At 45.0% G+C, this 22,468-nt stretch overlaps 1 protein-coding gene across 10 annotated transcripts in view; it reads left to right on the top strand.

Annotated features, from left to right (window-relative positions):
- The window catches only part of DENND1A (DENN domain containing 1A), a 139,023-nt gene that overhangs the window by 26,272 nt on the left and 90,283 nt on the right, over window positions 1-22,468 (top strand). For all 10 annotated transcript variants that reach the window (XM_071817390.1, XM_065853561.2, XM_065853558.2 and 7 more), the window contains exons 4-5: window positions 9,282-9,331; window positions 12,080-12,199. In XM_071817390.1, the coding sequence (XP_071673491.1) occupies window positions 9,282-9,331; window positions 12,080-12,199 (170 nt within the window). The remainder of the gene's footprint in view (window positions 1-9,281; window positions 9,332-12,079; window positions 12,200-22,468) is intronic.

Below are 22,468 nucleotides of genomic sequence, written 5' to 3'. Positions count from 1 at the left end.
TCTGTCTTAAGAGTAATGTAAAATAATAGCTATCCTTTCAGAAGCAGAGGAAGAAGTTGGATTGGCAAGCTTGAGTAATTAGTCATTTAGAGAATCTAGAAAGCGCTTATAGTGTTCTGAAAATCACGCTGTAGTAAACCCGAGGCAGTGTAAATAGTAAATCATGAAGTATTTGATGGTCACTTGTGGAGCGTTTGATGCTCCCAGCTGGCACCGAGCTATCGCGGTGCCGTGCTCGGGGTCAGACCCGCTGTGGGATGGTCTGGGCCTCATCCTTGTGCAGGGGCCCCTCGCGCTGGGGCTGGGTCCGCCTGCACCGAGTCCGGCTGCTCCTTCAGCAGAATGTTCTGGAGACCAGGGACCCTGGGAGGGCAAAGCTGGGCTGGGTGCTTCGAGCCCTGAGAGACAGCGGCCAGGACTGAACCATCGCCTTTGACTGCAGAACTGAGTATTTTCTGAATCCAGAGAAATACTCTTGCCCATGGGATTTCCCCCAGCAATTGCCTGAAGAGGCCAAAGTTTGCCTTGCTGAAGTCCAGGGTTGCAGTTCTGCTTGCTATCCAGCTCCTGCCACATGAGATCCTGAACTCCACCATCTCATGGTCACTGCAACCAAGGCAGCCCTCAACCTTTACCACTTCAACCAGCCCCTCCTTGTCGGTGAGGATGAGGTCCAGCAGGGCACCTCTCCTCGTCGGCTCCTCCACCCTTTGCATCAGAAAGTTCTGGTCAAGGCGCTGGAGGAACCCCCTGGACTGTGGCTGCCGACCGAGTAGTCCTTCCAACACCCACCGCTGTGAGGCTGCTCTCACATCACAGGCCCTGGTTGTGGTGGGGGTTTTCCAGTTATGAAATCTGTGTTTCAGAAACCACAGTGCAGGACAGGAAAGGTAAAAGTGCAGAAAACAAATAGTAATTAACTGCCCATTAATCTTTTGAAGGAACCCAGGAGGTGACCTGGCCCGGGAGCACCTGAGATGGTGCTGGGCTCCAGTCCCGTGTGTAAATCCGTGTCAAAAGCCAGTGTCCAGAAGTCAGGAAAATTCTAAACAGAAATAGAGGACTAATTGGGTTCAATGTGATAAAATGTAGTTCAAGCCACTTTCTGAACAATTTCTGTTTCCTTTCATGTAAAATTTGAATCAATATTGGAAGTTCAATAAACACAATTTGATTTCACCACAAATTATTCAGCTGAGTGCAAGTATTACTGGATACAATCGCATGGCCTTTGTTGTACAAGAGGTCAGACCAGGCAATCATAATGGTCCCTTCTGGCCTTAAAAATCTCTGAATATATGAATAATTTAAAACCTGTCCTGCCAACCCGTATTCGTTGAGGTAGTCGTATTAAAATCCTGTGGGACTACTCATGTGAGTAAAGGTGGTGGGATCAGGCCTGAAGTGTGGAATCATTATCACTGATGTTTAAATGTATTGATGAAACTACAAAATATTCACTTCAAGTAAAGATGAGTTTCTTCAAAATGAGAGATGCTCGTGCAGTGATGTCCCGCTTTGGTTTGTTAAGCCAGTCTTTAGCAAACTAGTTCAGGACTTACCTTGTTTCAGTCTCCTGAACCATTCAGCTCTGTACTGCTCCTATAGGTCAATTTTTAAACAATTAAAAAAAAATGTTTAAAAACTTGTAATATGTAGAAAGTTTGTTTGAAAATAATAAAATTCAAGTGCCAAACAATATGGTGGGTGCGGGCACCTGAAAGTTGTTGTCAGCCAGTCCCAGGGCGCTGGCCTCCTGCTCACTGTGTCTGAGGAGCTGTGGCGATTGCGGGTACGGGAACGCTGGGGAGCCCCGTCCTTTGCAAGGAGCAGAATTTACTGCCTCAAGTACCAGCGGGTTAAGTGGTGTGATCGAGGTTAGAGTTGCGGATCCACCTCAGAGATGCCACGTCTTCATTTGAGCAGTCATAAAGTCGTTAGACGCTTTCTCACTTGATGAGGGCTCACTTTTAAAGCAGTAGTTTAGCGGGATGACATACGACATGCTCAGATTTTCAGCCGTGTCTGGGTAGCAGTGTACAACTGGTAGTGTGTTATACAGGAAAGCTGGAATGATTCTGCGTTAACCCAGGGAAGTCCAAAGTTCTTGGCTTTGTACTTGGGAAACTAAAGTTTCTAAGTCCGGTCATCTTTGTACATATCAGCTGTCCTGTCCTCAAGCAAAACCCACTTTGCACAGCTAATGAATTGTTATAGCTGTCAGGGTTTTGATTGCTGTTCTGTCTAGCATATTATGGTATTTGGAAATCTGAGAGCAGTGAAAAGACTGGTGAATTTGGAAAGCTGTGTCCTCTTATAACCTTCAGTTGTCCAAGGCGATCACCGGCTCCATCTCATCTCTGCCAAGTTTATTGTTAGAAAAGTTCTTCTGGCCCTGGGGGCACTGGTGTCCCCATCATACATCATCATTTTCTCCTTCCTTCTCCCTTAGAGAGTTCTCAGGTAGGTGTGATGTGAACACGAGGCTGAGACGCAGGTAGTGCTGACTTTCAGAAGTCGGTGAGCTGTTGCCCCCTTTGGGGTGGTTGGTCAGCCGTGGTGTTTCCTCAGCCGCAAGCGGTGGGCGATGCCTGCGGGGGTCCCTGGGAAGTGGCTTTGCTGCTGACCTGCGTCTCCGTTCTTCTGCGGCCGGCGGGACGGTCTTGGTCACAGCGATCACAAGACTTCTGTGAAAAGGCAAATCCATGAATTGCATCACTTTGGGGTCTGTGATAGCACTCTAGATATATCTCTGGCGTTTTTCTTAGCATATTGAATTTTCAGTAACAATTCTAAAAGCGTTCTTCTGTTTTAAGATGAAACCTTTTTCTCGTTCCTTCTTGGGAATGAACTGTTTAGTGCAGCTGTTGATTAGGACACCCAGTCTGCAGCTGATTTCTGCTAAGGATGTCAGGAACGGGGACCCTAGGACACGGAATGACTGAGTGAATTCGGGATGCGCTCTGATATTCTCTTTGGTAACCAGTGCAGGAAGAAATTGGACTCTGATGTTATTCTGTCAGATTTCTCAATGCTTTGAGTTTCTATAAAAGATCTTGTCAGTGAAATGACTTAATTTTACAGTGAGAGATGGTAGAACTTTTGTAATATGGAAATGGCAAAAAAGTGACCCTGAAGTCCTCCTTTGCTCAAAGGCAGAGAAGTTGTTGGTCCCGAATTCTTACCTTTGCTGCTTAACCATACAATTCTGCTGTTGTCTTTATTTGAACTGCTTGCAACATCCCAAGTTTCTTCACACCCTTTTTCTTGAGCTGCTTTTAAATGATATTTACAATTCATTGAACTATTTTTTTCCCTCTGCTTCTTGATGTATAACATCCTAGCAATGAATTGTTCCTACCCCCTGAAAAATTAATCTCCTGTTGGCACTGAACTGCAATACAGATTTATAAAGGTGTAACGGTTACATAGGTGGGTTTTGATTATAGGTTTTAATTTAGGTTTGGAGCTCTGGCCCTTTTCTTTTAATGTATTATATTTGTGTGAATGACTTCCTATGGTTTGCATTATCTGGTTATAGTGAGGATCGAATCTGGCCCAATCTAGTTGTGAGTATGACTGAAAATGTAATTGGAATAGTACCTTCATAATAGCCTGCTACGGTCACCGAGTTTGCGTTTGAGATATTCTGACAAATAGTGGTTTAGAGCATTTACTTGCGTGTGTTTTATAAAGGCTGGCTAGCGGATGGTGCAGAAGTGATTAACAAAGCGCGATCTCGCCCGTTTATGTAAACAGGGTATTTCTTTTGTGAACACGTCTTGTTAACTATCCGTTGCAGACCTTTATTGGTGCTTCTTGAATAATTTGTTTAAACTATGCAGTACAGATTCCTTATTTTAGCACTAAGACTTACAAAGGCTTCTTTTAGCAGCCTTTAATTTCGTACTTATGTATGTGACATAGCCCGTGGCTGTGATCTCTGCTGTGAATCTGCAGTTGTTTGGGGATGAAAGGAGGAGGCAGCTGGAAACTCAGTAGCTACATCTAGCTGTCTACCTAGAGAAGGCCTTGATTTCAAGTTTATCTAAACAAGCTCGACTAATCCCAACTATCTAGGGGGATCCACTGTCAAAACAAGCAGCATGGCCCTAAGGCAAACACAACCATACAGAAATGAAGGCTGGGACTTCCAATACTCCGGTGACTGCATACTGGAGGCTTTTTTCCTGAAAGAGAGTAAGAGAGGTAGAATTTGCATAATGCCTTTTCATTGGGAACTTTTGGAAAGCTGACAGAGGTCCAGCTTATAGCTCTGTAGCCACAATACACAGTCTATAGGAGAATCCTTGAATGACCTAACCATATTGAACGAAAAAATGAAAGCATCGGAGTATAGCCAAGCGAGTGTGGAAAAGGGGCTGCTGCATTGTCTAACATCTGCTCTACTTCTCGTTAGTTTTGTTCTTCGGTATTCTATGTGGACTTTGGAGAAACCTAAGACAGCCTAACATGAATCCCATAATCTTCCTTCTGAATATTTATGTGGTGTGCCAGCCTCTAAGCTGTCCTTTGCATCTTCCTACTTCCCCCTCATTTTCATGCTCTCAAATGAGGCCAACATTTCAAAAGCTAAATAAATGTTTGTGAATGTTTATAAAAGATTTGCATACATTTGTCCTTGTTTGACAAAGATCACTTTTTTCTTATGCCAGTTCTGAAATTTTTTAAAGGTTTCAGTGCTTGTCTTGACAACAAAGTCCTGCTTGGGAGAACAATGATTGCTGATTAAGTGGGTACGCGCTCCTCGCTGAATGGAGCGGCTGAGGCCGGGGCTGAAAGGGCCAAGCATCGTAAGCCAGAATTATTATATTTAACAGATGTTAACCCAAGTATATATTGGAAGCTTTGTTTTTGGTGCAGTGTACCTGTGCCATTGGCTTCTGCTGGGAGAAGTCTGGGAGGAGCTTTTCACAGCTTTCACCTCATTTTTCATAAATGTGGAAGTGAAAATCTTCCTTGTTTTTAGTCACTCCATGTTTGAAATACGTTTCATTCAGTTCTTCTGATATTGACACTTCTGTTTACCAACTGATCAATGCTTATGCATGTAATTGGACCTGATTTTTTTATGCTTGTTTGTATAATTTTTAAGTTCTTTGTGATTTAAGACTGGACCAATTCTTACTACATCAGCAGTACATTTTTTTTTAAATCGAGTTTGCTAAAATCCGTTTGTCTTAGAATAAAACTAAAGCTTAGTTTTATTGAAAGGGTTTTAAAGCCGTTTGTTGAGGAGATCTCTGAAAAACTGCTGAAGTGTTTAGTTCAGCTTTACTTCCAGGGGTTTTTTCTACTGAAAAAAAGAAGTCCCAGTCGTTTGGGTTCTTTTGTTGTGTCAGCGGGGAGGCCGAGAGGAGCCGGTTCCTGCCACGGGTCTCCCAGCTGCCCGGCCCGTGGCCCAGAGGAGCCGCAGAGCCCAGCTCAGCAGAGCCCCGCTCAGTGGAGCCCAGCTCAGCAGAGCCCCGCTCAGTGGAGCCCAGCTCAGCAGAGCCCCGCTCAGCGCAGGGCCAGCGGGAGCCGGGCCGGGCCTCAGGGCGCTGGGCTGGGGATTCTCACAAACAGCCACAATGAGCTTTAAAAATGCAGAGATTTGGAGCTTAACTCGAAATATGTTTTTCGTAATGCCCATCTGTGCACGTATTTTTTACATTTAAAATATTTAAATGCAGGCAAGCCTCAGTACGCTTAAGAACTATTATTTATCTCACGCTCTTCCTGCGACCAGGATTGTGGATATACGTGTTGGGGCTTTTGTGTGTTTTTAAAACCCAGCATTTTCCTGAAAACAATCGGTTACCTTCAGAGCAAGGATGTTATTTCCCGCTGGGTACCGTTCCCCTCCTGACCCCCGCGCAGGAAGAAGTGACTTTTGTAGAAGAAAATCCCTCCTCTAATTCAAGCTTTATAATTGCTCAGAAAGAGCTAATGGATTTTTAGAACATAAAGCAAATGGATGAACCAGACTTAAGATACAGCTTGCGTATTAAATTCACAAGTAAATACGCAAAAAATTTCAGCGATGTTGAGCTTTCTTTACTGTTTCATCTCAGTATATGAATAACTGGGGACATAAGCCACGTGTGTATTGTGTGTATTTAACAACCTTGCTCTCCATACGCGTTTCCAGTCTCTCCTGTGTGTGTGTGGAGGGAACCCCCCCACCTCCTGCCGCCCCTCCGTGGGCTGGGAGGTGACACCAAAGGGCTGAGCGCTGCATTCCTGCCTCATTTATTGTGAAACTGAAACCAAACGTAATCAATGAGCTCTGTGTTGTCTCCGATAAGTTATGTACTGGCTTTATTGATTGGGAGGGGTTGCAGCAAGCCCGTGCTGGGCTGATAATGTCAGCGCTGTTCTGATTGTGGAAGGAGCCGGAGCCAGGTGGCGCGTGTCCCCGAGCGGCGTCCGCGGGGACGCGGTTCGTGCCCTGCGCTTCAGCGGTGCCGCCTGCTGCTGGGGATGCGCTCTGCTCATTAAAACGTTACAAATCAAACTGCGTGGCGAAAGATTTGTGGAAATAGAAACTTGGGGATTGATCCAGAAGACTGGCATGTGGTACCCCAGGGACAGGGCTTTCAGCTCCTGGGTCGCTTGCGTTTGTCAGCTGGGTGTCCCGGATTGTTTGGGGTGGCTTTTGTGTATTTGTGTTTTTCATCTTCTTTTTAGGGTGTTTTGCTTTAGAGGCATTTATGTCGTCGTTTCTTTAAGAAAATAGCCATAGGGTAATAAAATAAGAAAACAGGTTATTGATGCTGCCTCTGTGTTTCACGTCAGGTGCTGCCATGGGGGGATTCTGGGTTTGATTTTGTTGTGGTTTCGGTTTGAAACTGTAAAGAAAGGAGGAGGTTTCTGGGCCATAAACAGGGACTGACCTGCAGAGGTGTGGGGGGAGCTGTGTGTGCTGTGGGGGTTGCTCGGCTGCGACCTGGAGAGGAACAGCAGCACATCCATGGCACGGGCGTGCAACTTGAGCAAAGATTAAATGGTTCTCCAGTAACTGTATTTCTTACTTGCAAAAGATCAGCGTTTTTGATCGTTAAAATCTAACTCCATATGTGATATTTTAAAAATAGTAAAATTAAAAAATATGTCTGTGGTTAACCTGTACTAGGCTCAGTGTCTGAGCTGTAAATCAAGGCAGATAAATATTGGTGTATAATGAGTGGCAAGTTGTGTCCAATAATATTATAAAAGCTATATATGCCTCTTTAAGTGAAAATTTCATTTTCTGTGTTTAGGAAGCTATAAATGTAAAGAAACAAGTACGGAGTGAGTTCTGAGCAACACGCTCTTATCCTTCAGTAACACAACACCGATGAGATGTTAGTGTGTTTAATTACGTGAACAATGTTACTTGCAGTTACAGTCATGATTTAAATCATCAAAATAATGTAGAGAATATATTCTGCCATTCTGAGGTGACCGATGCCATGTTACCTTTGAACACTGTTTCCTGTCAGAATTCTGTGTAGCAGTGACATGGCTTTGTTTCTAAGAAATAGATGTGCAGTCATGATTTTGAGGACAGTTTGTACTGATAAGGCCAATAAAAGTAGAGGCAGATTACTCTCCTGTGATTAGAATGTTGATCATGTTAAAATTCTGTTTGTGCTTGGTTGGTTGGTTGGTTGGGTTTTCTTCTTCTTAGCGTGTGACGTGGTGAGATTCCAGTTGTGGGTAGAGGACGACTGTGTACGGGTTACAATGTGCCAAGCTGTAGTTTCTGTAGGCAAACAATAAGCATTGTTCAGCAGCCGGTCTGTCCCGCACAGCGGTGAACCCAGTCACGTTAGTGAGGCCTTTGCTATCCAGGCGTTATTTTCTATCGAAATACATCTTTCTGCAGAGTTTCTTCTACAACCCGTACAGTTCCCTCCAAGTTTCTTCTGCAGCCGAAAGGAGGAAAGAAGTCTGCTTTGCTTTACATGGCATTCTGCAGTAGATCCTTTCTTGTTCTTTAGAAACAGGAGGTTGTTAAATAATCTATCAATAAACTGTCAAGAAGTCTGAGTTTCCGTATACATTTCTGCCTGAAATCTTAAGAACTCGCCACGTTTCAGTTGTCAAGAAACCCGCAAAGCAGAGTCCACGAGCAGCTGAGCCTGGGCCCGGTGCTGGGAATGGGCTGCGCTGATTTGAATTATGGAGGAGGAACATGTTCTGCAAGGGAGGCAAATGTTTTCTACTTCATTGAGTAGGTTATTAGACCGAGGTAGTTTATTTGCTGAATGATGACATTGGTTTTAGAAATAAATGAAGCGGAAAGCATCAGTTTAGTTATTGATGATAGTTTATTACTGTTGGTCAGAAAAGAGCTGGGTTTAGGCGAGGGTCTGTCCCTGGGTCAGGGCTGGCTCCTTCAGCGGAAGGCGGGAGCACGTTCACCCTGCAGGCCCCAAGTGCCGAGGGCAGCGAGCCATGGGTCGGCTGGAGGTGCCGTTCTGCTCGCTGCCCCGGCCCCTGGGCTGGGCTGGGCTGGGGAAGGCAAATTTCTGCTGTTACAGAATAATATCACGCAAATTGATTTCTTTTGTCTATGAACACAACTATTTGGGGACTAAAATGTTCCTGGTTTTGCCTCTTTAATGACTGTATTTGTTTAAAGTTGCAAAGTTGATTAATTTCTCTGCTGATCATGTCTTCTGTTTTCATATTCATGCTTTTTTATTTGAGGTCATGCAAAGCCTCTTTGTAAAAGTTTGCCCGTGGTGCTGTTCTGCAACATTTAGAAAATGGTTTGTAGACGAAACAATTTCTATTAATTTTAGTACATGTTATTGTAATCAGTCTTTTAACGCTTAGGTTTTCTTTCTAAAAACACCATGAAATCTTCCTGCTCCGAGACCCCTTGGCTTTATCTTTTGTTGCGGACGTGGCGGGTGTGGGGAGGTGCCCGGGGAGGCCGGGGGGCTGGTGTCATTCACTGGGATCCATATGGTCAGGGCAGCCATGGGCCCCGGGGACGTGTTAACACTCACCAGCCCACCTCCTCCCGCTCCGGGGAGGGTTGCTGGATGGCTCCTGCTGCCTGCCCATGTGTGAATCTTGATTAATTTTTCATTTTTAATGAAGTTTGATCGTGTTTATTATTTCACATGATTGACTGCCTGGTACTCCTTCCATGTAATTGATAAAGCCCATATTTCTTCATCTGTCTCTTATTTCTTCAGGGCAAAGTTGTGAAATTGTGTGATGTGGTTAATATTAGATTTATTGGTCCCAATAGATGTATAAATTATCTCTTTTTCTCTCCACAGGAAGTTCTACAGACGTTGACCAAGTTTTGTTTCCCGTTCTGCGTGGACAGGTAGTGTTAGCTTTTCAAACTTTACAAGAAAATAAGCTTGTCAATAAAACCACTGTAGAAAATAAAAACCATACCATTCTTAATGTTCTGTCTGCTTGACTGTGATTTAAAGCACCCAAGTGCAAATTATAGTCTTAGAATCACTTTTTCCTGGGGTTTTTATGGGCACCATCAAAAAAAAAAGAGAAGTTTTAAAAGTGTGAAGTGTTCGGGGCAGCGGTAAGAGCGCCTTCCCTTTACTCCTGTGTGATACCTGGGTGTGAAAATGCTTGGGTAGAATTGTCAAATATCCGTATTCATATGGAAGCTTTGCAGCTCCAGAACTCTGTTTAGGTTATTTTAGTTTTGCTTTCACTGTGGGTTGTTTTCGATGATGTCGTGAAGAGAGCAAGCACTGGAATTGGGAAAGGATGCAGAATGCCCATAGCATCCCTGGGCATCACTTAATTGGTGAACATCGCTTGTCCCGGGTCAGGTAACACTGCGTGCTTTTAACTGATGAAACTGACCTTAATTGTGATTAAACTGTTAGAAATCTTTTTCCCATTTCAGTGAAATCTATGATATTTACAGTAGAAATTGATTTCCTTTATAAATCAACATCTATTTCTAATACCACTCCTTGTTTGAACCGTTGTTCCAGTTTTTAAACTTTTTCCAGTTTTTTCCCTGGCCCATAGACCAGCTGGTATTTCCTGGTCATCTTGAAACCCTGCTCGCTGGTTTCTGTGGAGGGAGATGAGATCTCAGTGTGTGGCCCTGGAGGGGCCTCCTCACAGTCACTAAAGCCCCCGCCACCCCGTGTCCTGCGCTGCGGTGACCGGGGCGGGGGCTCCAGGGCTGGGGACGATGCTGGAGGTGGCTGCTGGCCCGGGGCCACTGCAGCCCCGCTCTGTGCATTGAAAGGGCATTTGGGTGTCAACAGGAGCTGCTCAACCCGTGCTGTTGACTCAGACCACCCCGAGAAGCCACAAGTACTACTGATAATTTGGAATCACTTTTTCCTGATCATCTTTTTCCTTTCCTACGGGGAGAGAGTGGGAAAGTATTTTCCTCATGTTTCTGTTTCTCTTAGAAATACTTATGCTTTCCATGTGTAGGTTTATTGTACCTAGGGCGTTTGTTTATGTTGTTGTTATTTGTTTTTCCCCAGCAATATAGCATTTTGAGAGATAAGAACTCTGAAAACCCATATGGGGTGCAAATGAGAACATAATGAAAAGTGATTCCCATTTCTGGATTTGATTGTTTGACTGAATAGCACAAACTGTTACTGAAAAGACTGTAAGCCAACCGTTTAAATGTAAAGGAGAGATTGTAACCCATAGCGTGCTTAATGATTTCAAACTAAGAATGGACTTTCGCTGTTCCAGAAGGCAGAGGATGGCCCCAGTTCAGGATATGGCAGTGGGAAGAGATGTGCGTGCTGTGTAATGTCAGTAGCAAAAAAACAAAGCAAGAAAAGTGCATTAAAACGATGTATAACATAACCACATTTATTTAAGAATGTATTCCAAATTCGAACAGCAAGTTTCAACAATGCAAAACCACAATTCCTTTTGCACCAACCTAATAGCACTCCCTAGTGGGGCTTCATCCCCTGTATCTGCCTGGAGAGTGGCAGTTGGACCCGTCACTCCAGTTCTTAGTCCTCAGGGTGGCTTTTAAAATATAGATTGCTTTATTGATTCTGAACAAAAAGAGAGAGAAACACTGAAGTGGACAAACTGGGAGGTGAATTGGGCTTGGTTTACGGACCGTGCCATCCCTGCGCATAAATGTTTGATTAACTTCAGACAAATGTGCTAATATCTCAAGAATGTCTTTCGTTTTGTTAATGAATAACATTCAGAAAGTGCCATACTTTAAGTGTAAAGCATCTTATTTTGATCTTATCGTACTATTTTGAGGATCACCTTGTAGTGGTAAAATACGGATATGAATTATAGTATTTTCAAATTAATGAATTTTTAGATTCTGGCATTTTGGGTTTTTTTTATATTGTTAGGTGGTTTCGTCCTTATGTTTTGTGTTGTTGGTGTTTCTGTTTTGGAGATGGCTGTGGTTGGTTGTGGGTTTTTGTTCTGTTTTCTAAAGCTGCTTCTCTGGTTCGGGCCCCGTCCCTGTAGTGTCTCATCCTGCAGTGTCCCATCCACCTAACCCACCCCAGGTACCATTGGCCTTCCTGGCCACAAGGGCCCAGTGCTGGCTCATGGTCACCCTGCTGTCCCCAGGACCCCCAGGTCCCTTCCCCTATGCTGCTCTCTAATAGGTCATTTCTCAACTTACACTGGAACCTGCGGTTGTTCCTGCCCAGATTCAAGACTCTACACTTGCCTTTGTTCTATTTCATTAAATTTCTCCCCGCCCAGCTCTCCAGTCTGTCCAGGTCTCTGATGGCAGCACAGCTTCCAGTGTCACCACTCCTCCCAGCTTGGTGTCACCAGCAAACTTGCTGACAGTCACTCTATTCCCTCTATTCCCTCATCCAAATCATTTTCATTTGAAGATGAACACATTTGTAGTATCCTCCCACACTTAAGAAAGAAAAACCAACAACAAGGGCACCTCCTCCCTCCCCCAGCAGCCGGCATATTGAAGTCTCTAGAGGTCATATACTGTCAAAGTTAATTTCTCAAACAAAAACTCTGCTGAAAGAGGAAATGTTATAGGTTCAATGACTTAGACTGATAGTTCTGACACAGAGTTAGCTCAGCATTAATTTTTCCCTCTTGTTCTCCTTTTCAGCCATGCAGTTAACCAAGTTGGGCAGAACTTCACATTTGTGCTTACAGACATTGACAGCAAACAGAGGTTCGGATTCTGTCGCTTATCTTCTGGGGCCAAGAGCTGCTTCTGTATCTTAAGGTAGGTCTGTGGCTTGGCTTTTGGCTGACTCTAGGAAACACTGTTTGACTTTGCCGGGTTACACTGCAATTATCATTTCCAGCTGTTCAACATTATTTTCCTATCTGGTCCTCGAAGTCACTGCTCTTCTGCAGAAGCGATGCGAAGTGTCTTGCACTTCGAGTTCCTCTGGAGATAACTGTATTTGTTTGTAGTCAGTGTTCTTGAGTTAACAATGTGGAGAAAAGCCTCTTTGCAGTAATTTGATATGGCATAGCGTGATGGCAGCTGTTATCTTTAGCTGTCACAACTGATCTTGTTAAGACGTTTTGTGGACATTTGTATATGCAAGTTTTATTAACAAAGCATCTGTTGGTCACTGAGAGAATGTCACTGATGCTCTCCACATCCAAAACGTTTGCATGTGTGAGCGTTACTCTGCCCTATTGAGGGTTTGGGGAAGTTTGTCGTAATGAAGACTGTTAGTGGAAGTTGGAAACAATGTGTTTCACAGAAAACGGGCAAAGACACTCTGTCAGTAGTTTGTGATGACCTCCTATTGACATGTTGGGATAGAGTCTGGAATTTTCTATTTACATTTGCTGCGAGAAATGATGCGAGTAAAACCAGTTTTAATATCAGCCCATATATTAATTCCATTTAGAACTTCTATGGATTGAAGATTGCCACAGGGCATCCGGCCTGTCTTGTTTTAAACAAATTTACCAGTGGCCTGTCTTCTGCTTTCTACTGTTTCCATGTTCATGAGGAACTGAAGTTTCAGAGCAATGGCCCAGGCAGAGAGAGCTCAGAGCTGCTGCGTGACCAGGCAGCTGGCGACCGAGCAGTTGCTTGAGCAATCCCAAATGAGGACAATTTCCTCTATGAGCAGTTGTAGACATCTGTCCCAGTTGTCTCTGGTTTGCTTTTCGTGTGAGAGCATCCAGTGTAAGAACAAGAAAAACTTGTCTTTGTCCTACGAGTTGTGTGTGGGACCTTCCGGATGTGCCATTGAACATGACCCCTCTGGAGAATTTCAGGGACAGTGTTGCAAAATATAAGAGCACCTGCCAAGTACAGGAACCTTGTCATTTCATTGAGCTGCGTACAGCAGTGCCACGGAAGAGCTGCTGTACGTATTGAAAACGAATGTCTGTGCCGTTAGTGCTGGCACCAGACTGGTGAAAATACCAGATGTTTGTTGCCTTGGACCTCAGCATTATCCTCACAGCAGTGATTGCTGACTGGGCCTTGCTGAAGAAGCTTCATATTTGCAGAGATGATTGTGCAGTCTATCGAGATGCCTAACGAGTTGTGTGGGAGGCAGGGGGCAGGTGCTTTCTCAGTGTCTTCCTTCTCCTGGCGGGTGGACATGGCCAGAGGAGCCCGTTCTGGGACGGGACGGTTTCCAGAGCTGCTGCCCGTGCACTCGGGTGCTGCTCCACTCCCATGGTGGAAGGTGCTGGTACTTTTCCAATTGCTGGCAAATTAAAGGGGAAAGACGGTTTAAAAGGAAAATCTGAATGAGCAGTAGTATGGGTCCCTTCTTGATCTCTCCTGGATAAGAGTTCTTTGCTGTCAGCTCCCTTATGTTGAGTGAATGCCAAGAAGAAATGGAGGAGTTCTGTTGTAGTTAAATGCCTTCTGCTTCAACTCATAACCAAAAAAACAAAATGCATTGCAGTTCCGCGGTGGATGGATTGTGACTCAGCTTCACACACATTGCCTCTTTCTTCTGTGACCTGAAGAAAAAATGGAAGTTCATTGTTAATGAAGGTGAATGGAAGTGTTGGAGGATAGTAAAACATGGATTCAGGCAGGGCACTGAAAGGAGTGCAGTGTTTTACTTGCCCATGTGGTTTCTCAGTGCGCAAGTGGACAAACAGTTCTGTATGTGATCGGCTCATGGGGACGGAGGTGGAAACGTCAGGGCTGGAACTCCTGCGATCCTCCCGCCGCGCGGCTGGGAACGGGCAAAGAGAATGGAGACAGGGAACCTAAAGCTGTGGAGAGACTGCTCAGCATAGGAAATCCTACGTTCTACAGGGACATTGAAACAGGAAATTCCTTTTTAATTTTTTTTTTCGATTTTCTCTCCTGTCAGAGGAAGATTTCACATGCTCGTGTGGAGATGTTATTTAAAGTACCTACCGGTTGTCATTGTAGCTGCTGGGCTGTGTGTCCTGACTGACGCTGCAGAATCCCAGACTCTTGACAACTTTGTCTCCTGTGCAGTCATGAAGGAAGAAAAAGTTCTGTAAAAAATGTTGTGAACTCAGTCTGGATACTTCTTTGATACCCTTATTGCGGGATGTTTCTGTCATACAGCTAACAGCGTGAATTTGAAAACATATTTTAATCTTTTGTCATCTGAAATGTTTGCAGAAATCAATGTAAGGACCTGGTTACTGATACTTGAAAATTTGTTATGTTATAAACTGGTAGGATGCAGTAATTTCCTCAAATATCTGTTTATTTTATATTCTAACTATTTAAACTTTAAGTTATATGTTTATGAAACACACTGCTTTTAAAGAATGTCATAGGTGCCTTGCATTTTTAATTATTATTAACTAGCAGAATATCTGTTTTATCTGTTGCACTGTAACCCATAGCACCTGTTGGTAGCTGCGTGAGGGAGCAGTAATAACGCGAGGCGGAGATCTTTGTCTTGTTAATGTAACAAAACAACGACGAGCAAGCAACACAAAACAACTGTGTAGTTTTGCTTTGGTCCGCAAACTTGTTGGGCAAAGTCCCTGATCGAAGAAGGTGCTGTAACCATGTGCCACTCTGATTGCGATTTCACTTCATTTGAAGTTTTCAGTGGGTGTTCGAGTTCTGTACCCAAACTGAAAATCATTCTCTGAAGTGAAATGCAGAAACATTTGTGTGGAAATCCCTCTCGGCCAAAATAGCCGAGCTCTGCACCACTCTTTTTCTAAGATAAAAAGAAATGAATCTATAATAGTTTGTGACAGATGGCAGAAAATGTAACTAACCCAATGTGATTCTGTGTGGAGTTATTTGAGGTTTTTGGTGTGATTTGTTGTGAGTTCCTCTCCTCCCCCTTTTCCTTCCCTTTGATTGCAGTCTTTGTCCATTTATTCTTAGCATAGAATAAGATTTCTGAGCAGGGGCCTCTCTTGTGGTGCAAAGTGAGAATTGTTTTTAATTGAGCAGAAACATGTGGAAGGATCAGGAATATCTCAAGGGATTACAGAAAAATTCCAAATTTGTACTACTTACAGCTTGTGTTTAGAGCAGGGTCTGCTGGGAATAAATGTTAGTTAGTGTGACCTGTGACCTTCAAAACTGTTGACATGGATTTCAGCCAGAAACTGCCCACAGAACTCCTTTGTTCAGCTCATTCACGGCTCCTTCAGAGCTGCGCTGGGTGGAAGGTGCCAGCTCCACTCTGAGGGGAGCACAGCGCTTTTTGCTTTCTGCTTTTCCTTTCTTTTCTCCCCCCCGCTTTGGGAGCAGTGGCCGCCCCTGCCCAGCGGGTCTGGTTCACTGGGCTGCAGGGCCTGCCCGGGATGGGCGCTGCCGGCGGGCGCTGCGCGGGCCAGGCCCGGCCGTACCCGCTCACCGACAGAAACGTCCCAGACCCTGGGCACTGCTGGAGTGCTCCGCGGTTCTATATTCTTCTCAGGGAGAAAACTGGCCGTTTTGGGTTCTTTTTTTTGTTTTGCTTCAAAATAATTGTCCTGTTGCCTTCTAGAATTTTCCGTTCTCACTGATTCGACCAAAAGCCACACTAAAATATTTGCGCTTGCGAGGGAAAGACATTTTGATCTTAGAATATTCACCTTTTGTTTTTTTTAAGCATGGCTGCATCGTACTTAAAATACGATCCCGCGGTAAGAAGGTGACATTTACAGAACCTCCTGGCTCACTCGCTGCTTTACAACTTTTCCCTCGGAAGCGTTTTGTGTGTGCTCGGCCGCCTGTTGCTGTGCGCGGGGTCCCGGGCTCTGCAGGGGGCTGCCCGGGCACCCCGGTGCGCCACGGCGCTCCCGGCCGAGCCGATGGGAGCGGGTGCCAAAGGGAATGCCGGAAGGAGAATACAAATTTCGGCTGACTTTAAGCTAAAACAATGTATGCAAGCCAAAGTCATCTTAATCAAGAATCATTGAGAAGATACATGGTAAACAAAGTAATCTTATAATTATTGCTTTTCAGAAGTTTACATATAATCCACTGTTTTGAAAGGAGAGGAAGAGAACTGATGGTGAAACTGGGCTTGCCTGCTACAGAGGAAGGCTTTATTTTGGTAATTTGAAGTTATAATTGCAAGCCTAGGCTGCAGGCAGTGGCTGCACGCAACCCCGGAGCAGAGGTGTCCTTTTGTAAGATCCCCAAAACGCGCTCCCCAGTCTGCTCTGTATGTGTCTTTAACCTGGTTTCTTTCCTTCCCGTGTTTGCTGTGAGGCTGCTGTGTGGGCACAGGAAAATATTGCGAATTCCATAAGAAAGGAACCCCAGACTTTATTTTATGAGGATTTGCTGTAGTTGCATGTTGAATAAAATGGTGTATGTATCTATATGATACCTTCAAGCCTTCCAGAAGGACGTTTGGTAATGGCTGGCAGTGATGTGGAACGCCTTTTGGACGGTTTGCTTGGTCCTCGTGGCGTATCGACCTGGAATCCCTGTTCTGCTTAGAACACTTCGGAGATGAAAGAAAGGAGCAAACTGGTTCTGTTACACATTGGCAAAAGCCAATGTATAAATCATGAGAAATTGGATCTCTCTGATTCAACAGCACAACAAAATTGTACCTCATAAAAGTGTTGTTATTGAGCCTCTGTCTGCCTTTTCCATAGATCAGTTATTGTTTTCGGCGGTGGGTTCGACACACACAGCGGTGCGTGCACTGGCGATGCGGTGTGTGCGCACCCTCCTGCACAGGAACGCACGTTCCGCACAGGGACTCTCGTTCCGCACAGGGACTCTCGTTCCGCACAGGGACTCCCGTTCCACACGGGAACTCCCGTTCCGCACGGGAATGCCCGTTCTGGACAGGAACTCCCGTTCCTCGCGGGCTCTCGGTGCAGGGAACCAGTCCAGCGTCCCCGTGTGTGCCGGGAAATGGATCTGAAGCGGCTCAGGAAGCAGTGAGAACAGCGCGGGGCTGGAAGGGGCTCCCGTTGGTGCAGGCATTCTGCTTTAACTTGACATGTTTATAAAACAGTTTACATCTTAAAAGTTTAGGGTTTTTACCCCTGCTGATTTGCTTAAACAGACACTGGCTTTTATTTTCAGTTACTTGTCAGAGTATATGTGGAAAAGTGATGAACCTAGTGAAGAGAGAGCTTGACATCAATTAAAATTAGCTATCTGCTTTGTGTTTCTTTTCTGATACACTGTTTCCAGTATCGTTTTTCCAAACTTCCTGTGGTTTTTCTTTATTGCACTTACAAGCTTTACAAGATAGAGATGAGCTATTTAAAAGTACAGTGCCAGGAACAGAGGAATGAAATTCTGTATTACATCTGCTCATTTGTCGTCTTCCATGTTCATCTCGGCCATTAAACTCTAGCAGCTTATTTCAGAAAGCCTGTAAGGCTGTCTTAGTGTCTCATGTTGTTCAAGCGTCTTTAAATACATTTTGAAGTGTCTCTCAAGTCATGTTAGATTTCTGAAACTCTGCAATACTGAATAAAATACCCTTCCTAAAATAGTCTTTAAAAACTAGAAGTATTTGAGAGTGCATTTTTTCTGTCCCATCATCAAGAAGTTTCTGTTGAAGTTTATTCCTAGTTTTTCTTGATCCTCTTGTTGATCATGAATGAGCACAAACATTGTTAATCATGTCGATATGTTGTGCGTGTGTATTTCGTAAGAAAGTGCGCTCATCCGTGTGGACGTGTGCAAAAATATCAAAGGGGTTTTTCAATATTTTTGTATATAAATGTCTGTCTAAAGAACAGAGTCACAACCCAGGACAAGTTGTAAAGGGGCATGCAGAGGTCTGTACGAAGCATTCCTCTCAGCTGAATGTTGAGGTGTTATCCTTTAGCGCTGGTGTTTATGTCTCTGCACGTTGATTTTGGTAACCGGTGTGAGCGCTGTTCCCAGCCGGGTCCCGTGGGCTGTCCCTTTCCCGGCCGTGCCCGGTGTGCAGGGCGTGCAGGGCCCGGCCGCCAGCACCAGAGCCGCCTGGGATCTGCTCACGGTTCGCCTGGGGCCTTTTGGCAGCAGACCACAGCCCATTGATTTACTTACAATCCTTTTTCCTTAATATCTTCCATCTGGCCAACAGTGACCTATAAAGACAGACACAAAACAGAGTTTGAGTTATGAGGAGCTTAATAGTAAAACGCTTCCAAATCCCACTCTAGAACCTGCACCAGTGGAGCACTGCCCTTACGTAGCCGACGTTTGTTCTAAAGCTCTATTGCAATGTTGGTGGTAAGGAAAACCATGTAGTTCTCATGTGCAAAATCATGTAATAGAGAAATGTGCATTTCAGTTGGACTCTCAATGTTTCCCTTCTTGCCGTGTCTGGCTGTGACCGATCCCAGCGGGAGCTGAAGCTCTGGCACAGGCTCCTGCGCACGCTGCTGCCACCAAATCCACCCATGGCGTCGGGAGCCGTGCAAGAACAGGGATCACAGAGCGGGGATGGGACGGAGAAAGGAGCGTGAATATGGAAATGCTGTAGGCTTCCAGCAGCAGGTCTGGGCAACGTGCATTCTGATGGTGTTAATGGGAGGTGCTATGTCCCAGGCGCTCCAGTCCATCGGAATGGGTTCACGCTTTCCAGAATGAGCTGTTGCCGCATTTGGGCTATTTGTCAACTCTTCCAGTTCTGGTCAAAGCTGAATCCTCACCCTGATCACAGTTATCCTAAACACTCGTGGTCCTCTGCATCTTTAAGGTCTGGATCCTTAAAGAAAACTTGTGAACTTGTTTGTTCAGGTTTTGGCACAGCTTTAATCCTGACTGCAATCAAAACACTTTTGTAGAAAGTATCAGTGAGAAGGATCGCAACCAAGTTGTCAAGGGTTGGTGATATTAAGGTATTGCTACCCGTGGAATTGGAAAAATCCAAGAATGCTGCATCTTGGTCCAGCTAGCCCACTGGTCTTGCCTACTGACCAGAAACCAGTTTTACTTAATTAATTAGGGCTTCATTTCACACCTTCTTTAGTTGCTGAACAACTGTAACAGAAGTAATTAAATCATGTCACTTTTTATTACCTTTGGCCCTGGCTGACTGGCTCGGAAACTTCCATTCTAGTGCTAATAGGAAATGAATTAGCGCATCACCTTGGGGAAAACCCAGTGCCCCGGCACAATAAAAGTAGGGAGGAAGTAGTTAAAGTAGGAGACGATGGATCTGCCCTTGCCCAGCCCATGGGTGCTGGCTGCAGCCTCCCAAAGCAGCTGTGCGGAGCCAGCGGGTGCTGACAGACGTGCACAGCGTCCCAGCGAGGGGACACGGCAGCGCCCTCCCGCAGGTCAGGCTGGGGCAGGAGCCGCAGCTTGTGTATATAGGAAATAACAGTCTTTTCTGTTATATGTCACCTTTTCAGAAGCTTGTTGATCAGGTTTGTCAATGCTGTTTCTGCACGTGAAGAGTCAAGTCCTATCACTTCATGTGCTTATTTTTACATCTAAGTATTAGTTGTGCATCCTAAGATGTTGTACACAAGCATCACAGACAATCTGCAGTCAAATGTCAGACTCTGAGTTGACCTTTATAGTCTTCAAGGACTGTGCTCACATCTCGCGTTGCAAATGCTCGTTTTCTGTAAGTAAAGTGATTCTTATGTGACCAACCCAGTTTGTCACGTTCCGAAATCTATGTCATTGCAGATTGTAATACAAAGTGTGTGCTGGAGCACATTGCGCCTTTTGCTGAGAGGGAGCGCTTCTGATTTATAATGGAAAGTTCCTAATTACACTGAAATTTCAGCTCAGCCTCAGTAGCAGAGGGCACAGCTCAACAACACGTGGGGCTGGGGGCTGTACGGGAAGGAGCTGTTTCTCTGGTCAAGGAAAAAGGGTTAATTTGCACCGGGATGAAAAGGCTGCACAGGATCTACTATTTCAACCTGTGATAGACTTACCAGTAGCCTTTGATCCCCAAATGAAATGTGATGGATTTCAACTGATGCCAGATGTCTCAAACCTAGAGGGATCTCTGCTTGTCTGCCACATCTCGAGTTCTCTCCTCCAGCACTTTCATGTGTGCTTTAAGCGCGGGTTGAGAAGAGAGGCTCCTTGACAAGCTAAGCCTTTGGAATCCTTTCTCTGGTGTCACTTGGCGGGATCTTTGGGCTCTTGGGCTGTCTGCTGCATCCTGCTCTGGTCAAATCAGGCCCTGTGTGCCAGGCTGCTCTAACTGCTTCATAACCGGTGTTTTTTAACATCCAGGAGATTTAGTACCAGTATCAGCTGTAACTTTTCTCAGTTTAAGGCTGTTCTCTGTGCTCTTCTTGTTTATTAGAACAATTTACTTAACCCTGGCCAAGTCAAAGCGTTGATAGGTGTATTCCTGTTGGCATTAAGTGGAAGATAATTGTCCTTTTGACTCCGAGGCTGCCTGTTGCACTTCATAAATCTCCTGATAAACCGCCAAGCACCTCAGCAGCCCCATCTCCCCAGCAAGGGCCTTCGCGGGGTGTCCTGTGCCCCTGGCTTTAACGAGAGTGTAAAGACATAATTGTCAGTGTTTGCCTTGTAAATGCAAACAAACCTTTTCCTTTATGTACCTTTATTTCACGTCACTGCTTCAGTCCTTTGCTCTCAAACATGCATGAGAAGTTTATTTCTTGATTTTAAGCCAAGAAAAACCCCCAAATTTTACAACTTTCTCTTTTTGAAAGGGACAAGAGACCTTACGATCGTGTTTGAAGTAAATGAAACACGAAATACTCCATCATAAAATTCAATAAACTTTCCCAAATTTTGCAGTGATAGGTAATTCACAAGGAAGAAAAAAAGCTTGACTATTGAAATGTTATGCATTCTAAGTTATGCCTGGATTTCTGTGTCCGTCGGTGCAGTTTCTTCGTACAGGACGTGGGATGTTACGCGTGGACCCATCAGCCGGAAGGTGTGCGATTCCTATTTCCAGTCTGAAGGGTGATGCTCCAGGTCCTCAAGACACAGTTTCTTTTTGCAGGCGGAGTTTTTCAGTGCGGAAGGCATGGCTTTCATGGAGAAGCTGTTTCCCGCTCAGCCTGTGAAATGCTGTTGTTTTCTTCGCTGGGGCTGCCGTGGCGCCGCGCGGTTGCTGTGTGCCGGCCCGTCGGTGCCTCGTGGTGCCGCATGCTGGAACGCTCAGTTCTGCTGAGCTCCTTTTCTTTACAGAAATAACACAGTGCAGCTGCGCTGGACTTTCCCCCCCGCCCCAACAAGGTTTTAGAGTGACCACAAAGAACCCGGGAAGGGGTGACAGCTTTGTCAACCCAGACTTCAGTTCCATTTGCGATGTCCCAATTAGATGTTAGCACACGAACAAAAGACCCTTGGAATGGTTATCTCAAGCTACCCTTGCACTTTTTAGCTTGACTAAAATGTAAAATTGTTACATCATAAATGCCTTTGTTACAGTTTTCTGGCTTCGTGTTGTTCGGGGGGTGCATTCAGCTCCTTTGAGCTCTTTTGTGAGACGCTGCTGCTCCGCTCAAGAGCCACTGGAGCCGTTTGGGGAGCGGTGGCTTCAATAGCGGCGTTTAGTGAACTCGGGAGGCTTTGTGTGAGGAGGCTTGCGGTAACTGCTCTGCTCGCTCACACTGGCGGGAGAAACAGAAAGGGAGTGTTTAATAGTATTATTATTAATACATGGTCGCAAGTCCCCAGAGTAAGCACTTTTTATTGATAATTATATGGTATTCGGATGCTCCGTAGGATGAGAAGCCCAAGTTCTGTGTGACCCAGTTCTGGGGGGTTAAATACTTCTGAAATATGTGCCTGAGTCACATGCTTGAGCTGCAGAACTTTTAACTGAATTTCATGGAAATCTCACTCCTGGGTAATAATCAAAGGGAAGTTTAGAACAAAAGAGGAGAAAATGCAAAAAGGAAAGAAATCATCTGAGAGCAAGGGAAGGAAGGGACTGGGCTGGCTCTGCGGCGGCGGGCTGGGGCCTGACGCTGAGGCAAAACTTGGAAATCGTCGTCAAAAGCTGCTGTTCAGAAAAGGCGGCTTCCCGGGGAAGGTGAGCCTGCAGCTCATCAACAGGCACACGTGTTGCCATGGAGATTTGTGGGTATCTGTGGATGTGTTTAAGCTTACAAGTGTGAGAATGTGTCAATAGACTGAGTCTGGAGG

This window comes from Patagioenas fasciata, chromosome 20, assembly GCF_037038585.1.
Source record: "Patagioenas fasciata isolate bPatFas1 chromosome 20, bPatFas1.hap1, whole genome shotgun sequence".
In the NCBI taxonomy this organism is placed as follows: domain Eukaryota; kingdom Metazoa; phylum Chordata; class Aves; order Columbiformes; family Columbidae; genus Patagioenas; species Patagioenas fasciata.
Note: the sequence above shows the minus strand (reverse complement) of the source record. Positions and strands in the feature narration are given on the sequence as shown.